Below are 15648 nucleotides of genomic sequence, written 5' to 3'. Positions count from 1 at the left end.
ATTTTTTTTATATACATTATAAAATAAAAAAAATGCATATATATATATATATATATATATATATATATATAAACTTTTATTTTAATAAATTCTATTTGATTTTTGAATTAACATTCTTCTGTCAGGAATGTATATTTTATATTATCTATATTTCCATTTATCTTAACTTTGATATATCTGTATTAAATATTAAGTGAATCTTGTTATGGTTTGAAGGGTTACTTCACCCAAAAATGAAAAGTTTTCACCATTTTCATCATTTTTTCTTTCACCTTCATGTCGTTCCAAACCTGTATGGCTTTCTTTCTTTCTTCTTGGTGATATTTTGCATGGTGGGAAACCAAATCACATTGTAGCCCGTTGATTTCCATTGTAATTTATATGATGTTAATATGATAGTTTATTTGATGGTAAACTATCCATTAAGGGTTAGTGAGTGATAATGTAATATGTGGGAAAAAATCCGAAATGCATCACAGTAACAAAGCATATGCACCACTTGCTCCAAGTGCCTCATTTTGATCACTAGCCTATATCTATTTAATAATGTAAAACCTATTTTTTTTAAACGTTCTGCTTGAAGAGTGTGCTTGTGGTATGTGGCTTTCAAATAAATGCCATTGGTTTTAACATGTGGCTATGTAATATAATGGTGGGATAAGTGTCCAAATATTTTGGCCACAACGATAGATAGATAGATAGATAGATAGATAGATAGATAGATAGATAGATGTCACCTGTTTGAGCGTCTGCTGTTATGCTGCACGTCCAAGTCTGTGGGTCTGTCTCCATATGAGAGCAGAGGAGGAGGAGGAGGACAGGTGAAAGCAGCTGGCAGTGAGGAGCTGCTTGTTCGCAGGCCGTTAGGGGGAGTGTTGAGACGCGTGGAGACCGAGACTGGCACAGCGTCTGTGTGAAGGGGGAGAGGCTGGGAAACGACGGGAGCACAAGCGAGGCAGAGCTTCACCTTCTGTGGCCCTCTGTCCCCTCGTCCTCGATGCCCGCAAAAAACACATCGCCCTACCGATAACAAGGACACGGAGCTACCGGAGGACCGCGCGCGCTCGAGACGCCACCGCTGTAGCGCCCGAACCGGAGAGATATCCACGGTGAGTCAGATCTTTTTCTAGGGTGATCAGTCATGTTTTATGTAGGGCTGCTTACTAGTGTGGTTTCTGATGGACAGACGTTATACAAGCTTTTGCCTTGTACAGGGGACGTTTGGAAGAGTCGGATGCGTGCGTGTACACGGCTTTAATGCAGCATTAGCTCTGAGTTTTGACATGGTGAATAAGCAACGGCCAAATGCAACACCCCTCTCTCCATTCACACCAGCGATATATTCAAGATTAAACGTCCCAATGCAATGCCTGTCTTAGCTCACACTGCTGATGTTGCCCTAAAGGTCGAACGGTCCCTCTAAAAAATGTGAAATAATGTGCAAAGCTGCCGGTCTACATAGATGTCATGCGTGAGGCTTGAGGCATAAGGCTTTATGTTCATCTGATGTTTGAGTTGGGCGTGTTTGCCTCTGTAAAACAAGGCGACGAAGACTGATGCGTTGGAATGTTTCGCACGTTATGATGCCTATAACATGTCCACCGCAGATATGGACCGAGTGGACGTGTGCACGGCCTGTAGTGCGCTATAATTCTGCTCTATGGGTGAAGGACGGGGCTGTATAGCCCACACTTGGCGGTCGGGTGTGACATGCTGTGTTTCACAAGTATCCGCGCACTGTTACTGTAACAGCCTCGACACGGTCACTGCTGCGAATATGGCACACACACACACACACACACACACACACACACACACTGAACACACACTCAGTGTTATGTAACGAAATATCTCCAAACGGCCCATGGGAGAAATGCTGCATAGTTCTTCTGGCAACTTGAGCCATCGATGAAGCGCTGAAATTATGCAGCTTGCATATGTTATGGCGATCGTTGATGTTTATATGCACACGCGTCGATGCTGTCTTGCGTAAATAGGCGTTTTATTTTGTTTTTAAATGGAAGCACAATGTGACTGATGCAGCTGTCTTCCATGAGAGGAAACGGGGATTTAGATTAATAACACATAGTGCTGAGACTGATGCGACACTGCGATCTCTGTATTTGCATTATGTAACATCAGTGCGCGGATGTTGAAATGTCGTGCAAATGTCCCGGACGGAATACAACACGATACCAACGCCAGCGAGGATGCACGTTACAGCTACAACCACATATTTGTGCAGTGCCATTCTTCAGTATGGCCTCAGAATAGATTCTGAATATGACTCAGATTAGATTGGTTATAAGAGTTAATATGTGTTGTACTGAGCATTAGTGCGTTCTGTCGTCAAAATGAGCGATGTTCGGTTTTGATTTGGAGCTTATCAATGAATCGGTTCTCAGAACCGAGTGATTCGTTCATAAATCGAACTGAATCGTTCCAAAGCGGTTCTCGAGTGAACTGGCTGAATTAGACATAGCATACTAGCACTACTCTTACTATTTCTATCATACTTTATATCGTATTTCTATTGAGTCGAGAACCAGTGGGGGTAAAATGTACGTTACGTTATTGGACGCTTTTCATATGTCTGGTTTTCTCAGAAGTGGAAGTCGTGGGTTACCTTAGTAGTATAGCTAAATGGAAACTACAACACATATAAGCATTTTTTTCTTGCGTTCCCATTTGCTCCAATAGCAAAAGAAAAGTAGCAATATCGACAGATTGTTTGTACTGATCAGAAGAGAGAAAGATGTCAACTTTGCTGTCATTCCCTCAGCTGTTAGAAACACCAGTTTGGTAAATGTACATACGAGTTTAGAAAATGCTAGATTTACAATGTTATTAACAGTGGAAACGCATTGAAAAATGTACATAGCCATAATAGGCATAAATGCTACTGGAAATAGGTTTATGACTTGGCTGACAGTTTTATCAACAAGCATATTAAAATATGCTTTTATCATAATGTAAAGAACCACTGAATCCTTTTTTGAGTCTGATAGAAATGAACTGTTCAGACTTCCCATCAGTCAAAATGCCCAATACATGTGAATATGTGCCAGTGAAGGGATGAAGACAGAAACTAACAAATTCCTGTTTCTCCATTAGTACTGTTCAACATCACCAGCTGGTCCAGATATGTGAGATTTGCTGCTAGGAATGAGTGATTGACAGCTGGTGGATCCGTTTAAGATGATCACTTCTTACCTCTGATAATCTGTCATTGTCTGATTAGGCAGGATATACCGGGACTGTTGCTTTCAGATTAAAAAAACAATTATCATTGATAGAAAGTGGCATATCCTGCAATATGTCTTGTCCTCTAAATTTAATATGCAATACTAAAAAATGTGAGTCCAAAGTCTTTGAACAATTAGGCAGCGTGGATTAATGCGAAGTCATAAATTAATGTTAAGCAGTCAGTTATACAGCGTTGCTTTGGACAACTGTCATTACTTGGAAATATTTGTCCAATGCAAATGAAGTGTTCCAGAGAGCAGTGTAATAATATCTGCTTATGCAGTGATACTTTTTATATGCAGCGTTGGAGTCAATAAACCTTTATTTGCATGATTATTAAGATTTACAATATTGAGAAAGCATATAAAGTACTTAGAGTACATAAAATACACAAAACAATCAATAAGGTTAAAAAATGAAGGGGAATTAAAAGAAAGGGACCTTTCTGTGCTATGAAAATGTAGTGCTTATTGTGATTTTTGTTTGTGTTTTACAAGTATTAAAAATGATAATGGTGAAATAGAGACATACAATTTGAAAATAATATATTTAGATTATTACAAAGTAGGGCTGGGTGATATGGCCAAAAAAATTATCACGATAATTTTTTTCATATCAGTCGATATCAATAATTATCACGATAAATGTAAAATCTTTATTTCTTTCAAGTTTAAAGCCAGATTTTTGCTCCAAAGTGAAAGTTGTAGAAACCAGAACATTAATTTTCCATAACAAAATAAATATCTAAATAGAAAAATGTATTTCTTAGTTTCTGCATGTTCTAATGAGTGATATTGTTTCAAATCAAGAAACAGATTTGGGTTGCCTGATAATATTAATAATGCACATTTGATAGTAGCTTGAGTTAGGATGCAGAGGTAAATATTTGTTCATCATCAAAATCAGTAACATCTGTAAAAATTGTAGCAACCTCAGTTTTATATGGTTGAATTTATTCTGACCAAGTTTTTATTTATTTTTTTATTTTTTAAATTAAGCATTGGTCTCCCATAGTAACATACATTTAAATCATGATAAACAGTTAAAACCACACATATAGCACCTCAATACCATGGTAAAAAAATAACTATGGTTTTTAGGTACTAGCCTATTTGTATGAAAAACAGTAGTCTAAAAACATTCAGTATAAATGCACACATGCTATAGCTTAATCACAAATACATGCTACAAGTATATACCATTATTCTTTTAATAAAATTCAGTGTGAATATCCTAAATTTCTGCCACAATACCATGGTGCAGTGAGTGTTACTACAGTAAATCCATGGTAAGTGATGGCGATTTGTAGATTGAAAAGTGTGCTTCACACTGGATCTCACAGCGCTGCTTAATGCTCGCGTGACCGAGTAAACACATCTGCTCTATTGTAGTGAGCTCACACCAGTGGCAGTTTGAACTTTGAGCTGAGCGGATAAACGGTCCGTGTGGCACGATTCAAATGAAGCGCGAGCTGTTTCGTTCCGCTTTTGGCGCATAAACATTATATCGAACATTTATGGAACTCTTCATATCGTTTTATCGAGGAAAATTATATCACGATAATTATCGTTATCGAATTATCGCCCAGCCCTATTACAATGTACTATTTAAAGGCATTTATCTTACTTATACTCATTCCTGCAAATGTCTTCATTTTGAATTGATTCAGAGTTTGTCATTTGATCTCGCTGATGTCTTGACTCTCTTTCTCATCCATCTCCTGTTGAATCTTTAGCAGAATCTCTAGTCCTTCCAGCCTTGTGACTCACTGCCATGCTAGAATAACATTTAGAGCTCAGAATATCTGAAAATGGCAAAGATTAAATGTGAAACTTACATCTAATGTTACTGTTTCTGAACCTTCTTAACTTGTTTACTTTGGCATATTGGTATTAATCATTGCTGGTAAGGAAGTAATACATACATTGATTTAATAGCTGTCTCTAGTTCAGGGATCCTCAAATCTGGCCCACGAGATCCACTTTCCTGCAGAGCATGCTAATCAATGTCTTCAGGATCATTAGAAAATCACAGGTAGGGGAGTTTGATCAGGGTTGGAGCTAAACTCTGCAGTGCATTGGCCCTCCAGGGCAAGATTTGAGGAACACTGCTCTAGTTGATCAGAAATACAGTGACAGTTTAGGGAAATTAACCCGGTGCGTTCCATATTTGTTGTAAAAAAAAAAACCTGACCTTCTTTTCTCTGTAAATTAAGGGTACACACTATTGCTGAAAAACACAATCACTGCTTAGCAGTCGGATGTCCGTATGCACAAAGGCACAGACCTCTAAACAAGGCCATATCTGCAGATGAAACTTTTTTTTGTAAAGCATTTTTTAAATTTAAACTAGCACCTCATGACTACATCACGTTATGTTTGAGAAGCTGCAAAAGACACAGGCGCAAGTGGAATGTACAAAACATGGTGACATTAATTTTTAAGTAAATATAATGGGCGATATATTGCGTCACCAAAAATTATTGAGGTCATGTACATATATTGCGCGATAAGTCTATATATTGATTATTACGACAGGCCTAGTTGTAGAGACGTTTTTATTGCTTCGTTTATGTGCCGTGTAATTTCAGCCTGTTAAATAGTTTACATGTCAGAGGAAGGGAATTTTAGACTATGTGAAAGCATGTAGAAAGTATGAGTTTTAAATCATTCAATTCATTAGATGGATCGATTCTATTCATGGATTTTATTCATCTTACATTGTTTCTATTGATGGTTTATCGTCAACAGATCCAGACGTTATGAAGATACAGTTGAACAAAGTATCAGATCTTCAGATCCACCAGGCCAGTCTTCAGTAACTAAACAAAACTGGACTCCGTGATCACCATCACTCACTTATCAGAACTCTACATTTTTGCTTTCGCTCATCCACCGCTCTAAATGAGTGTCTTGGACAGCAAGATCAGGGCTGGGGCGCACACCAGAACCCACACAGGTAAAGAGTTCCACAAAATATGCATCATTTCATCCATACATTCTGCTATGTGCATGAATCAATGATGTCATCTGTTAATTTTTTATTAAAAAATACATTAAAATAGCAGTTCATACACTGGGGTAAGATTTTTTTTTAGTATTTTTGGAAGTCTCTTATGCTCATCAAAGCTGCATTTATCTGATTAAAAATACAGTAAAAACAGTATTATAGTGAAATATTTTACAATTTGAAATAGCTGTTTTCTATTTGAGTTTATTTTAAATGTATTCATGTGATGTTGAATTTTCAGCATCATTACTCCATTCTTCAGTGTCTAATATGCTGATTTGCTGCTCACAGTTGTGAAGTCAGTAGCAATATTTTGGAATCTATAAGGAACTTAATAGGTAACCAGTGTAGAGATGATAAAATTGGGGTAATATGATCATATTTGTTTGACCTGGTAAGAACTCTAGCAGCTGCATTTTGGACTAACTGTAGCTTGTTTATTGAAAATGCAGGACAACCAGCTAGTAGTGCATTACAGTAATCTAGTCGAGAGGTCATGAATGCATGAACTAGCTTTTCTGCGTCGGAAACAGAAAACATGTTCCGTAGCTTAGCAATGTTTCTGAGGCGGAAGAAGGCTGTTTTTGTAACATATGAAATGTGATTTTCGAAAGATAAGTTGCTGTCTAATATAACACCCAGGTCTTTAACTGAAGATGATGACATAACAGTACATCCTTCAAGTTGCATTGTATTCTAAGAGATTCATGTTTTCTAATAATGTTGCCAAGCATTTATATTGAAAATAACATAGGGCCCAACACGGATCCTTGTGGCACCCCATAATCTACTGATGTTAACTCAGATTTTTCATAATTTAAGTAGACAAAATGGTAACGGTCTGCTAAGTACGATCTAAACCACTGTAATGCCTGTCCCTGAATACCAGTGTAATATTGTAGTCGGCCTAAGAGTATGTCATGGTCTATAGTGTCGAATGCAGCACTAAGATCAAGTAAAACTAGTATTGAGACACATCCTTGGTCAGAAGCTAGAAGTAGGTCATTTGTTATTTTAACGAGCGCAGTTTCTGTGCTATGATGAGGCCTGAATCCTGACTGAAATATTTCATAGATGTCATTTTAAACCAACCATATTAAACCAACATTAAACTAAATTTTTTTTGTCATTGACCCACGTAAACATGGTAGAGTGCCATCATACACTGTCATGACAACTCTGGGTTTCCTACAGAATGTCCTGGATCAACGGCTTCCTAGTAGCCAGAGTGGATGACCGTAAGACCGCGTGGGGCGAGCGCAATGGCAAGAAGTCCAAGCGCAAGGTTGGCTCCTCTCTCTGCAACCCACGCTACATGAGCTGCCTGCGGGACGTGGAAGCCATGGAGCCTCCTCCCCAGCCGCCCCACGCACAGGCCACCCGATCAGTAGGAGGAGGTACGGGTGGGGGCAATTTCGGCGTGCGCTGCGGATGGCAGGAAGACCACTACGGGAAAATGGGGGGGGAGGGGGTGGGGCTTAAATCTGTGGACCTGGGTTTCGAGGACGGCGAGGTCAAGGGGAGGAAAGGGGGCGGCTTGGGTTGCGACAGCTCCAGCGATGACACGGCCAGCGGCGCGGGGTCGGTGACGGCGGCAGACTGCTGGCAGCGGGTGGTTCGCGTGTTCCAATCCAAGAAGTTCCAGTCACGCAAACTGGAGCGTCTCTACCAGCGCTACTTCTTTAGGCTCAACCAGAGCTCGCTTACGATGCTGATGGGCGTCTTGGTGATCGTTTGTGGGGTCATGCTCACCTTCCACTGCATCCACGGACTTCCTGATGTGGTCTATGCCTCCGTGCTCTCTGTGGCCATGGCCCTGTTCTTGGCGCTAATGGTGGTGTGCAACCGAAACGGGTTCCACCAGGACTACATGTGGATGGTCAGCTACCTTGTGATTGGAGTGCTAATCGTGGTGCAGGTGTTCGGGGTGCTGATGGTGGCCCCCCGCAGCGCCTCCGAGGGGATCTGGTGGTCCGTGTTCTTCATCTACATCATCTACACGCTGCTGCCCGTGCGGATGAGGGCGGCAGTGCTCAGCGGAGGAGTGCTGTCCTCCATACACCTCCTCACTACGTGGAGGATCAATCAGGATGATGAGTTCCTCTGGAAACAGGTAGGTCACTTTATCCCAGCTAAACTTCAGATTTGACTTTTATCTGTTCCTTGATTATATTTGAGTATGATGACTAGTGTTGGGAATTGAGAATGGCTCCATTGAAAAAGTACTTCCTTTGAAAAGTTGTATCTTTAAATTCATCCCATTTAAAGCATCACTGCTAGAGTCATGAAAATGCAGATGCATGTCTTTGACTGTTGCATCATGTCTTGTACTGTTTTTGAGCATCCCATAAAAAATGTGCCTTTTCAAGTTAAAAATAGTCCAACTTTGAAAGAAGTGGGATCTGCTGATTTCTGTTCCATTCTGTTGCTCTCAAGAAGACGATTTATGTAAAAGCTAAGAAATGTGAATTGTTTAGGGCTTCCAGTTAAGGGGTCAATGACATCATCTTTTTAGTGATTTATTTATAAATGCATTAAAATGCATCACAATGACTTTCTGAAGTTTCTGAATTTAAATGAAAAATATCCTGATATCATAATGATTAAAATCATTAAAAGAAAAGAAAATTTAAAATAAAATCCTATTAAGTAATATATTATTATTTATATTATTAGTCTTATATTAATTTTTCAATTAATTATTTTTAAATTAAAGCCACTTGGTACAGGCAACATTCTGAATCTTGCAGATGAAAAACAAAACAGTAAATTATATCATAAAAAAGAACGCTTCAGACCCTCATGACTGTCCGTCAAGGTCAGTAAGTCCTCAAAATATTAGATAATGAATTTTTTTATGAAAAGGCTCAGGTTTTAAAATGTAATGTTGTGGATCTCCCCAGAAACGTAATATTTATGAATTAGTTCTCAATAGATATGTAAAGACACTTTTTAAGCTAGAATAGGCTAATACACATTTAAAATAAATATATAAAAAAAAAAATAGAAAATCTTTTCTTGACAATGGTTTAAAACACACATGTGTGTTCAAACTAGATTTAACTAGTTTTTCCTTTTCTTTATCATGGACAATCATACTTGTCATTGACCCCAAGACTGATTAGTTGACTATTAGTTTACTAGGTGCTAGTTGCTTTTAAAAATATCTAAATACGAAATATGTAGGGATATGCATATTCTTAAATAATTGCCATCCTAAATGATGTCTGTACTAATCCCCAGAGGAAAACAGTTGTGTTGTTAACTTGAAAGATTTTGAAGCACAGCAAATGTACGTAATGTGTATATATATATATATATATATATATATATATATATACACACACACATATATATATATATGTGTATATGTAAGTTTACACAGCACTTTCATTGTTTCAACAAAGATAACTTTGAAGCACAGCAAATGTACCTAATGTGTATATATATATATATATATATATATATATATATATACACACACACATATATATATATATGTGTATATGTAAGTTTACACAGCACTTTCATTGTTTCAACAAAGATAACTGTATTAGTTATTTTGGGTTTATTTGTTTAATGAGGTTTGACTACTTCCACCTGTCTAGACTTATGCTTCTGTTCTCATGTCTGTATCTACTGCCTTTGTCCTGGATGTGTTTAAGTGTAAAGACATGCTATACTGCAGAGCGTCAATTATGCAAACACTCAGAATTGAATTCCACCATGGTAATCAGTCACCTGATCGTATGTACACTTCCACCCACAGCGCTGACATTCGTGAGTTTGTTTGAGTTACTGTTAGTGTCTTTACTGCATTAGCATGATTGAGAGGCACCTCTAGCATGGAGGTTTTTCTTCCTTTGGAGTTGGTGGCACTATCTATTAGTCACAGTTGCCATTTGGCTTTGCATACTTTTGAATACCTTTTGTTTTTGTCTACTAATAATGATTTCTTGTCAATGTGGTGTGTTATTTTATCAGTTAATTGGTAACCTGTTGCTGAGATAGACATTCATTTAGTGAATGGATTCTGTCAAAGCTGAGATAGGGCATGGCAGCAGTCAGCGTGACTGGCCAGCATCATGTGAACGCACTCGCCTATAAATGGTTCTGCTTTCACGGTATTGACTCAACTTAGTTAACAATCTGTGGATGATCAGTGGCTGTAAAAGTCATTTTAGAAGAATGTAGAATAAACAAATAGGGTTTTTCAATATGTACAGAGTGAGACCACAAATGTGTTTCCCAAAGTATTGGAAGTTTAAGTAGATCATAGAGACCATTGGTGCCAATGGTTTGTAATATCTACTCGACTTTTGAAGCTTTTGGGAAATGCAGCCAAGGATTGCTGATGACTGATATAATGTGGATGACAGCAGATGAGATGTATATAAAATTGCTGAAATTAAACACTAATTTTCCACAATATGTAGTCAAAATTCACTAAGATATTTGAACATCGTCAATTGACAAGGCGTTCAGTAGATTTTGGAATTGATAGATTTTTGGAATCTGGCAAAAAGAAGACTCGTCTCTAGGTTTTTTTCTCATTGACTGACAGCTGTGTATATTGAATTGTTTTCCTGAGGTAATTGTAACATTATGTGACACACTGTTTACAGAGCTGTTTTATTGATGCCTTTTTGTGGTTGAAACAGTGAGTGTTTACTAGAGACATGATAGATTTCAATAAGTTGTACTGTTTCTATCATTGTTCATTCTTGTTTATTTTTGTGCTATAACTAGTAATAAATAGAAAGAGATGTTCAGTTCACTTGCCGCTTGAGCTGAGGTGCTACAGTGATCTGTCACACCACATTTAAAGGGATAGTTCACCCAAAAATTAAAATGTATATTTAAAAATGTCCTGGCTCTTCCAAGCTTTATAATGGCAGTAAATGGGTGTCGAGATTGTCGTACGCGCGATCACGAGAGAGTGATGTTCCGGTGGAGGACGTAGGCGTAACATAAGCTCCGGTGAGAAGTGACGAACACGGAAGCGCAGAGGAAAGCAAAACAAAACAGTGGTCATGAATTAGAAGTACAAAACGAGTATTTGTAAAGAAAAATGTCAGAGGATTTTGATATAAGCCAAGAGGAGACTGGTTTTCCTTTGCTGTAAACAAAACTTGGTTCTCGCGAGACTAGCATATTCTCACCGGAGCTTACGCTACGCCTGTCCTACGTCAGCCACTGGAACGACACTCTCTTGTGAACACGCGTACGACAGTCAGCGGAAGCTAGATATTATAGTTTATAAAGTTTTAAATATGGACATTTTTCTTACACAAACTCATCGCTTCACTTGAGAAGGCCTTTATTAACCCCTCGGAGCCATGTGGAGCACTTTTTATGATGGATGGATGCACTTTATTGGACTTCAAAATCTCGACACACATTCACTACCATTATAAAGTTTGGAGCGCCTGGACATTTTTTTATATAACTCCATTTGTATTCATCTAAAAGAAGAAAGTCATATTCACCTAGGACAGGGGTAGGCAAGTTCGGTCCTAGAGAGCCGCAGGTCCTGCAGAGTTCAGCTCCAACCCTGAAAAAAACCTCACCTGCCTATAGCCTTAGTAATCCTGAAGACATTGATTAGCTTGTTCAGGTGTGTTTGATTAGGGTTGGAGCTGAACTCTGCAGGACTGTGGCTCTCTAGGACCGAACTTGCCTACCCCTGACCTAGGATAACTTGAGGGCCCTCCAAAACCATTTTGCCTAAAAAATTTCAAATTTATTTTTTTGCCATTTCAACCAAAACTTATTGGTTGCCAATATTTCAGTGCATCACTACTGAAAATATTAGCATTTTACCACCCCAAAAAAAGACGTTTTAGGGTCTCCGCCCAAAAATGCTTTTTGCTTGTGAATCATTTTGCTAACATCTGGTTGGCTGAGATGTCTTTGGAGGGCAGGGTTTTACATGGAGGGTGTGTCATCTCATATAAGCAAAGTGGTGGAAATTAGCAAACTGGCTTACAGCAAAAAATTCTATAAATTTGGTATGAACAGGCCTTTGGTGCTCTTGTGTGTTATGTATTTGTTAGTATTAGCATGTATCATCTGTACGGCCTGTGTAGTGCTAGCATGTTGGATAGCGCTGTGACAGGCTTTGGCTGTGCTATCTGTGGCCGCAGTGTGTTGTTGTGAGTCAAGCCAAGGAATCGGGGGTAGGATGAAGGTCATACAGCGTGGTTGAATGAGCCGCCCCAGCAGAGGAGATCCTTTTCTCTCCTTGCACTCCTCCCATGAAAATATCAGCACATTGTTAAGCGCTGTCTCCCAGGCCTCTGTGCTCCTACACAAGGGACCCTTTGTACTTTTCTCCAGGGTGTGTATGTGTGTGTGTATTTGTGTGTGTGTGTGAGGAGTTTTGGGGGACAGGAGGAGGTCGGTGTGTATGAAGGGAGGGAGGGTGAGGTCTTGAACTGCGGGGTCACAGTATGACCATAGTGCATTGTGAAACTATTTATTTCTACTGTACAAAGTAGTGGGAGAGAATGGGAACAGGAGGTCATTTCATTATAAACAATCAGGAAGACAAAGCAGAACGCTTGGCCCCATTAATGCAGGAAGGAACGGGTTGCTTACGACACATTTCCATCTTTTAATTAAAGATTTAGCAGATCTCAGTGAGGAATCCTTGGCGCAATGGAACACTATGTAGTATACTAGCTGGATTATTTGCATTAGTCTTCAATGTTTGCAGTACGTCTGTGCCGTTTATCAGAAGCCTTAACATTTGATTAAGTTAACACATATTAAAATTACTCCCCTTCCTACTATGTATTTCTGGGCAAGTTGGTCTTGGATATTATTATCAAGACATTAAGCAGAGACCACAATTATTAAACTGCGGATCATGGAATGTAAAAAGAATAGTTTCTGACTCTTTCTAGAGTCATTTCTGTAAACAAGCTCTTTTGTTTTTCTGAGGTAAAGAGTCAAAATTATTTTCTGTGCTAATCACTACATCTTAATGTGTTTTACAACTTCTGTCTAGTTGACCATGTAATGTTTAGACTCCATGAGTACCAGAACACTTTTTCATATTTTTTATTCATTTTAACGGAGGACAAACATGAGAAATTTCAAGATAAACTTTAAGTAGATTAGATGAGCAGTCTTTAATTTTTAAGGACATGGTTCACCAAATGAACATTTTGTCATTATTTATCTACTTTCATGTTGTTTAAAACCCGTATGACCTTCAATGGAACACAAAAGAAGACATTTTAATGAATGTCCAGGCTGCTCTTTTCTATTTAAAGGAATAGTTTACCCAAAAATCTACTGAAAATGTACTCACTCTCAGGTCATCCAAGATGTAGATGAGTTTGTTTCTTCATGGGAACAGATTTGGAGAAATGTAGCATTGCATCACTTGCTCACCAATGGATCCTCTGCAGTGAATGGGTGCTGTCAGAATGAGAGTCCAAACAGCTGATAAAAACATCACAATAATCCACAAGTAATCCACACCACTCCAGTCCGTCAGTTAATGTCTTGTGAAGTGAAAAGCTGCGTGTTTGTAAGAAACAAATCCATCATTGATGTTTTTAACTTCAAACTATTACGTCCGGCTAAAGTTAAACACGAGTTAAACACACACGCAAGTCCATCATCCATAATATTGCTTCCCCTGTTGTCCTCTCACATCAAAATCCAACAACATATTTGTTTAGACTGTTTTTGTTTGTAAACGGTGCTCAATCTTGAGTATATTTGCCTCCTAATTCAGATGAGACAAATTTTTCATTGGAGAATTAATAGGAAGACTCGTATTTTAAAAATCCAGGTTTGCTATGCTGTATGCTTATGATAGTTAAACAGTCTCTTTACAATCCGTAACAAATTTATGTATGTGTATGAATTTTTGCAATCTATTTTATTCATATTCATATGACCTACTTATGCCCCACTGAGAGTTATGTTTAGGGGTTAAGGTTTAAGTTTTTTTTTTTTTTTAACAAATCACACGTTTCTTACAAAAGTATCAAATGTTTTTCAGTGAGACTGGGTTGAATATTTAACTGAATTGTATTTATAATATAATCAGATATTTAAAAAAAGGCAGAAATTATGATGAATCAAGAGGTTCTTCATAAAAAATGTTTCCTTTGTGGACAATACAACAATCTTTCACACTATGTGTAAAAATACAGTATAAATCAATCAAAACGACTTGTGTATGATAAATCCTGATGCTAGTTAGCAAAAAAAATCACCCACTTAATTTTCAAAGTACTTTATTTAAAAACCTGTATTTCGTTTTACAAATTATTTTTGCATCCAGGCATTTCCCCTTTCCTCTGTGACTCATTAAACCAGCACACCATCCCTGCTGGTTCTGCTGGTGTGTGCCTGAGTATGCCTGCCCTCAATAATCTGCGTGATCTGAGACTTAATGTTGGTTTGCAGATGTCCCCGCAGTCCGAGAGGAGTTAAAACTGACCACAAGAATTACAGCTGGCTGTTGTTAATACCACGCAATAGATAGAATTCATACAGTCGTAAATCTATTTTTAAGCTGTGCACGTGCACACGCTTTCGCTCACTCTCTCTCGTACAGATTAATTGTAGTACATTGATGCGGAAGGGGCGTTTGGATTCTGGGCTGCTGACTCAGAAATGTGGTTTCAAGGTTTTTCACGCCTTGTTTGCGGCTTTGTTCTGTCTATACATATGTGCGTATTTGCATGCATGTGTGTTCGTGCCAGCTGAACAGTGTTTTGATGGGGGGGGGAGGGGTGATCTTGAATGCATTAGTGTTTTTTTTAATGGGACAGTTCACCTAAAAATAAAAATTCTGTCGTTATAATCATTCATGAGTCAAAGTCCATAAGAAAAGTGGCAATGTCTTACATTTCATGAGCAAATCATTCTTTTGCCTTATGAAACAAAAGTATATCGAAATATGCTGGAAAATATAATGCAATATATTAAAGGGGTCCTATTATGCTTTTTCACTTTTTTAATTTTAGTCAGTGTGTAGTGTGTATGTTTGGGCATAAAAAAGATCTAGAAGTTACAAGTCCACTCCAAAGGGAGATATTTCGTTTAAAAAAAAATCCCTTTTCAAGAACTACAACGAACGGCTCGTTTGGACTACAGCGTTTGTTTTCCAGGCTTTGTGATATCACAAAGCGGCTCATTAGAATATCATTAAAAATAATTCCCGCCTACAGAAATTCGAATGGTTGGGGGGTGGGGAGGGGGCAAGGTGACCTCCATGCCCAAACGTCTTTGTTTGGGCTTCCGAAAGCGGATGATGTTATCCGCTTGCAGTGGTTGCAATTTATTTTTTAACTCTTTTCCTGAGCATTATAACCCCAATTTGCTATTGTGTGCTGCGCATTTTACTGAGGACAGCTTCCACAACAC

The 15648-nt window shown here is 38.4% G+C and overlaps 1 protein-coding gene across 1 annotated transcript in view; it reads left to right on the top strand.

Moving 5' to 3' along the window:
• Positions 1-906: 906 nt before the first annotated feature.
• LOC107693540 (adenylate cyclase type 6-like) overlaps positions 907-15648 on the top strand; it is a 68650-nt gene continuing 53908 nt past the window's right edge. Inside the window, exons 1-3 of the mRNA XM_016492960.1 lie at positions 907-1109; positions 5997-6204; positions 7450-8368. Of these exons, the coding sequence (XP_016348446.1) occupies positions 7451-8368 (918 nt within the window). The 5' untranslated portion in view covers positions 907-1109; positions 5997-6204; position 7450. The remainder of the gene's footprint in view (positions 1110-5996; positions 6205-7449; positions 8369-15648) is intronic.

Source organism: Sinocyclocheilus anshuiensis, unplaced genomic scaffold (assembly GCF_001515605.1).
Source record: "Sinocyclocheilus anshuiensis isolate Anshui unplaced genomic scaffold, SAMN03320099.WGS_v1.1 scaffold967, whole genome shotgun sequence".
Classification (NCBI taxonomy): Eukaryota; Metazoa; Chordata; class Actinopteri; order Cypriniformes; family Cyprinidae; genus Sinocyclocheilus; species Sinocyclocheilus anshuiensis.
The sequence above is the reverse complement of the archived record's forward strand: the minus strand, read 5'-3'. Positions and strand labels throughout refer to the sequence as shown.